A 6336-nucleotide genomic window follows, 5' to 3' on the forward strand; every position below is an offset into this window, starting at 1 on the left:
ATATATTGGTTGCGAGTAAATATTAATTTAATAGTACATGTTAGCCTGTTGTCGGTCAAAGGGCCATAAATGCGTAACGGGGGAAAGGGTTACATATCATCTGAAAGGAGAATTTGTTTCACAATGCTACTATCACTGTGCTAATTTTTCTGTCCAAAGCCTGAAAGAAGAGGGAACAATTTTGAGTTTATTTTAATCTGAAAGCTACAAAATCACAGCAAAAACACAATCAGAGAGTAGATCTTGGTTTAATATACCACTACCGATATCACCAAGACGCAGTATTTTCTTAGCACAGTCACTGCTCCCCAGAAGGTGTTTTATCTATTTATTTCTTTTAAACAGTCGCTCTTTCCAAGACCCCCGAGTGCTGGACAAAAGGCAAAAAAAAAAAAGCATAAAAATTAAATAAATATAAAAAGAAACAAATGTCAGGTCGGATGAAACCAAAAGTCTCAGAACTTGTCGTTATGATTGTACTCAAAGTGTTATTTTTGTTTATGTTCAACACTCAGAAGAGATAGCCAATGGTCAGCGCTGTAGCCAAGGACAAAGAAGCGAGGCTGGCCGAGAGAAGCGGCGCATCATCAGCGACATAATCCCCACAGGGTAGAGGACAAGGCTCCATGTAGCCCCGGATCCCCGCACACGCCCGCATCTTGGGCTGGGCTGCAAACTCACGGTAGATTCTCTGCGGAAACAATCAAACAAACAAAGTGAACAACACTGGCGGTGTTTAGATTTAGTAAGAATTTTGCGGCACTTGCAACACAATTTTTGAATTAGGTCTAATAAGTGCTGAAGATTTGAGGTATTACAAGAGAGTGACAAAGACAGAAAAGAAAGAGGAGATGTGAGGACCATGTGCATTTGATGGGAACGAATTGGAGTAAACTTTCTGACTGTGTTAAAAATCTAGACTTTTGAGTCTTTACACTTTTCTTTTCAAATGAGAGGTAATAAGCTCTCTAAAAAGTAGGTCATATTACAAAAAGAACATTTTGGTGCTTCAATTAGTGTCGACATTACGCACGTATTGTTCAGTATTGGGTTCAATCTTGTATACACAGCCGCTTGGAGCTGTGATCAGAAAGCACAATATGAATTATCACATGTACGCAAACGATACCGAGTTATATAAATCTGTTCCACCATCAGATGTTAAAACCTTGCTTACCACCATAGGTCTGTGCATTGATAACGTGAAAAAGTGGATGAATGATAATAAGCTCCAGTTTAATGAAAATAAAGCTGAAATTCTTTTATGTAACGCAAAGAAAAGCCATATCCCCATAGACTTTGATCATATTTTTTACTGAAAATGAAAAACTGTATTTTACTGATAAAGCAAAAAATCTGGAAGTGTTTTTTGATTAAAAATTGTCAATGGAACATCACATCAATTATCTATGTACAATTTTATTTTGTGAATTGTGTAGAATAGGTCATAACGTCTATCTTTTTGAAGGAACACTCGTTGAAAACGTTCGTGTCATCTTTCTTGTTTTCACGCATCGATTATTGCTATGCTTTACTTGCTAACTTACCAAATATCACTCTTCACAAGTTACAACGTTTTCAAAATCATGCTCCTAGGCTTGTACTAAAGAAAAAGAAGAGGGGTCACATTACTCCCATGTTAAGAACGTTGCGTTGGCTTCCTGTGTCAGCAAGAATGTCATATAAAATTGCAATATTATGTCAAAAATGTGCCAATAGCAAAGCTCCTTCATATCTTAGTAATCTCATCCGGATCTATGTTCCATTTAGATCACTAAGATCAGGCGATCAATGTATTTTAAAAGTTCCCCGAAAAGGGGGTAGAAAATAAGCTGAAAGATCGTTTCCCCACCTTGCTCCATCAGTTTGGAACTCTCTTCCCCAACCTTTGAGACATACAACATCTGAGTCTAAATTTAAGAAATCTTTAAAAGCACATTTAATGACATCATTTTTACGTCAGTAGATTCATGTTCAGTACGATGTTATGTAAATGGCTATGAATCCATTTATGTATTTTGCGAATTTTATTGTGTATATCATTTTATTATACATGTGTGTGTGTGCTCATTTCATAACGGTGGGGAAACAAGTAGATGTTTGTGTGTGTGTGCGCGCGCGCGCGCGCGCGCGTGTGTATGTGTGTGTGTGTGTGTGTGTGTGTGTGTGTGTGTGCGCGCGCGCGCGTGTGTGTGTTTGGCGTGCATGTGTGTGCACATGTGTGCGTGTAATGTGTGTGTGTGTGTGTGTGTGTGTGTGTGTGTGTGTGTGTGTGTGTGTGTATGTGTGTGTGTGTTAGGGTGAGCGTGTGTGTATGAGTGTGTTTGTGCGTGTGTGTGTCGCGTACGTGAATATTGCTCGTACATGCATTTATGTAAAGCGCCTAGAGCTGTGTTTACACGAGAGTGGGCACTATAGAAAAGATCTTCATTATTATTATTATTATTATTATTATTATTATTATTATTATTATTATTATTATCATTATTATTATTATTATGATTATTACTATTATTATTATTATTATTATATAGGTTTATACAAAAATAAATAAAACATTGACAATTTTTTTTCCGACCGCAGGGCCGATTTTTGTCCTTATTCTTTGTTTTTGATGAAGGTTTGGTTTGTGTTTATCAATAAACCTTTATAATTGTTACCTAGAAAGACGGTAGGTTTAATTCAACACCAGAGACATCAACATATCGGCATTCTCCCAGCACTTTTCTGCTGTTGCTAGGACATTCAACATTAACAGAGAAACACGTTTAATCTATGCATACTATATTTGTGAAAGTTCGTCACTTTCGCCGCCTAAAACTTCCGAACCACTGAACTTTCGAATTTGACCAAATTAATGGTGGTTCATAATCATTTAAAGGGAGCACAGTTTTATTGAGGAGCCTGAAGTCACTGTAATTTAATTTTCAGTTTTTCAATAGTTTCGTTTCGATCTAATCTTGAGAAAATCCATCTTCTAAGACGCCATTGTAACAAGTTAGGTTTCCGTTTACCAGCCGTCCACAGTGTTTCCACAATGACTTGATGATCCACGATTATTTTAAGTACGTTCATCGAATGTACCCAGCTAGTATATTATACGATACCATAAGAAATAGTAAAATTTGTAAAAATAAATAATACTAGATCAAATAAAATTTTACGGAACTGGATATTTTTATTATTGTCGTTTTAAAACGATTGTTCTAAAAAAGCAGTAAAATAATAAAAAGAAGATTTTGACCCAACTGCAACTAAACTAATTCCTAAAAAGCGACAATGTTTTCCCACTCACCAGACGGGCGAAGGGATCCTGTTCGGCGAGGAACCACGTGACGCCTTTGATGTCACCTAAGCCCCAGGACTTGATCAAGTCATTCACGTAGTAACGACATCTGGGGAGGAGAAATGGTAAAAGTTAATTTCAACCCCCTTTTCTAAAATCTGATTTTATGCCGAATGTTGGTAAGCTAAGAATAACATGTGTTTATGTGGTAGTTATTGTTAAATTCTTTAGAAAAACAAAACCAAGATATTGGTTATTATTAATGATTTTTGTGATTGCATTTATGGAGGATTACAATAACTATTGTGACGGAGATGATGATGATTATGATGATGATGATGATGATGATGATGATGATGATGATGATGATGATGATGATTTTTTTTGTTTCCTTAATGGGCCTGACGGACTCCACGAAGAAATCCTCGAGAGAGAGCAAGGCTCTTTTTCAGCTCCATTGTCAATATGCTTAGCGGCACCTCCACTCGTCCAAATAACTCCATTCGAATTGCCATTGTTCCTGGACATTCAAATTTATGTTTGAAATCTTCCTTTTTATGGCCGCATCTTCGGCAACATGGGCTGAGCTCTTCATTTACAAAGTTCTTATACCATCTTAAACTCCAATGATGGTCCGACCGCAGTCTCGCTAGCTCAACCTGGTCCCAGCGACATGTGATAGACTTTTGTTACCGCTTATAGGAGTACCCAGAATACACATCTTCCAGTTGCTGGTACTTAGTTCTACATTGTGGGTCTTTGATTTCCCTCTTGATCATTGGAAAGACTCCTCTGTATGTTGTTGGTCGTCTGTTTCCTTCAATCTCTCTGGCTTCATTAGCAGCTTGGTCTGCTGCCTCGTTTCCTTCTATTCCAATATGGCTTGGAATCCACTGGATTATTATAGTGGCTCTGGCTTCACTGAACTTTCGGTGCAAATCATTCATGTCCGAGCTGTTGCCCAGCAGCCCCTTGCAGAGGGACTGACTGTCAGTCAAGATCAGCACATGATGATGATGATGATGATGATGATGATGATGATGATGATGATGATGATGATGATGATGATGATGATGATGATGATGATGGTGATGAATAATCAAGATGGCATTCAATCTGTGAGTCGGAGGCTGTGTCTATGTACATTATACTTTCCATGGGGGAAACAATGACTGTATTGGCTAGGAGGCTTGGTGTTAAAAGGATACATATCAAATATGATATTTTGTGTCAACTAAACTGCGTAGCGTTGTCACTTCGTGTTGGGGTATTGTTTTTGATATGACGAGGTTTTCAAGCTTGAAATGATACTGTGAGGTTGTTAAAGATACGGGACCAGCGAATTTTCCGTTCATTTTTGAGATAAGGGCACCAGCCAAGTAGGTGGAGAGGCCTGGAAGCGCACAATGATCCCAGTAAATAAGTAAGAATTTAACGTCAGAGAGGTTACAGTTTGAAGGCAAACGGGTAGCAATGGAACTTATGCCGTGCATGCAATAACTTGCAAAATATAGCTAAGACACAAGACAAAGTTTTTTATACCTGCTTGTTCTGGGGTCCACGCAGGAGCCAGACACATGCTGGGTCAGACTGGAAGTGTCCAACATGCCCGTCGACTGCTCAAACAGAAGGAACGTATACATTCGGGCGCTGTCTCTGTGGGGGGTGAATGACATCTTTTGGGCCAAGTTCAAGGTACATATGCGGCAAAAAGTTGAGTAATAAAGGCTATGAAAGTTAAAATAAGCAGCCCCCACCCCCATTCCTCCCCCTCTTGCTGTTACATCTTGTACGACCACAGCTAATATCACTTGTCCAACTTCTACCACTCTTATCACTACTGTTTATACGCCGTTCAGTTGCCTCCACAACACCCAATCCAAAATAACTTCCCCCACGTAACCACGAACATATTATTCTTTTCTTGCTAAATTGATTTCAGCTCATTTACAAGTTCTATCTGCTCGGAATTTTACTGGGTTTAGACGGGCAACTTTATCAAGTTAGTCTATTCACCAGGCAGGGTAAGGAACACATGACTATAAAGCTGATAGTCATGATACCCAGTGAACAGATTGGCGCCAAAAAAAGTAGATAATCTGGCACATTTGGTGAATCGGTTGGTGCCAAAATAAGCTGCATTTACTTCGTCATATATCCAAAGAATGGATTGGCACCAAAATAAGCTGACGTTACTCCGGATTACCTGGTGAACGGATTGGAGCCAAAGTAGGGAATCACGGTGTTTCCTGATGTGACGTCAGCGCCCTGGATGTCTGTAACCAGCCAATGAACGATGAATGCCGGCATTTGGGGCGGGTCTTGAATTGAGCCAAAGTCCACCATCATTAGAGTAAACATTTTGTCTGGGGAAGTGTAAATGATGAAATCGAAGAGGTTTAATTGCACCTATCAATACTATTTAGTTACTTAAAAGGCGGGACCTTCGAGTTTAACGAGCATCTCCTAAAGGACAGTGCCAAACTGGAAATTGGTGTAAAGTGCATTACTCAAGCACACAACTTTCAACAGAGCTGAGGCTCGAATTCCGAGCCTGCAATTTCACGATTATGGGTCTACGCTATTGATGCCATTGGGGATTGTTAGAAAAACCAATACAGGTACACGATTGTGTGAACAACATAGAAAATGAAAAATATGCGTAAAATATAAGTTGGAGGTAAATTTCAAATTTTAATGTGAAAGGCTGATATAGGGAAAAGAGAAATGTTTGCATCTATCTATCGATACATCGAAATTCCATTTCAATAAGCCCCTACACCAAGATTTGGTCGAATCCAAAACTCAAACATTTTTTAGATGAGTTTGTGTCATACACGCTTACCGTCGAGACCTAATCTGTTGAGCCAGTTCATTAGTGTGATCTCAACACGGGGCGTGGTCCGTACATGCACAGGTCGCTGTGGTTTACTGGAGAAGGGATCCGGCAGGAGCATGGCGCCGCTGAAAGGAAAACAGTAGGGTTTCTTTTTAAATATATAAAATAATAGATTTTAAATGATAGATTTGAAAGGTTTTTGTTTAAATAT

General features: G+C 38.9%; 1 protein-coding gene across 1 annotated transcript in view; it reads right to left on the minus strand.

Annotated features, from left to right (window-relative positions):
- Window positions 1-229: 229 nt before the first annotated feature.
- The window catches only part of LOC101852782 (uncharacterized protein C56G2.4), a 22711-nt gene continuing 16604 nt past the window's right edge, over window positions 230-6336 (minus strand). The window contains exons 8-12 of the mRNA XM_005102858.3: window positions 6132-6250; window positions 5493-5652; window positions 4829-4942; window positions 3296-3395; window positions 230-691 (exon numbers count right to left, since the gene is read on the minus strand). Of these exons, the coding sequence (XP_005102915.1) occupies window positions 512-691; window positions 3296-3395; window positions 4829-4942; window positions 5493-5652; window positions 6132-6250 (673 nt within the window). The 3' untranslated portion in view covers window positions 230-511. The remainder of the gene's footprint in view (window positions 692-3295; window positions 3396-4828; window positions 4943-5492; window positions 5653-6131; window positions 6251-6336) is intronic.

The sequence above is a fragment of the Aplysia californica genome, unplaced genomic scaffold, assembly GCF_000002075.1.
Source record: "Aplysia californica isolate F4 #8 unplaced genomic scaffold, AplCal3.0 scaffold00345, whole genome shotgun sequence".
Taxonomy (NCBI): domain Eukaryota; kingdom Metazoa; phylum Mollusca; class Gastropoda; order Aplysiida; family Aplysiidae; genus Aplysia; species Aplysia californica.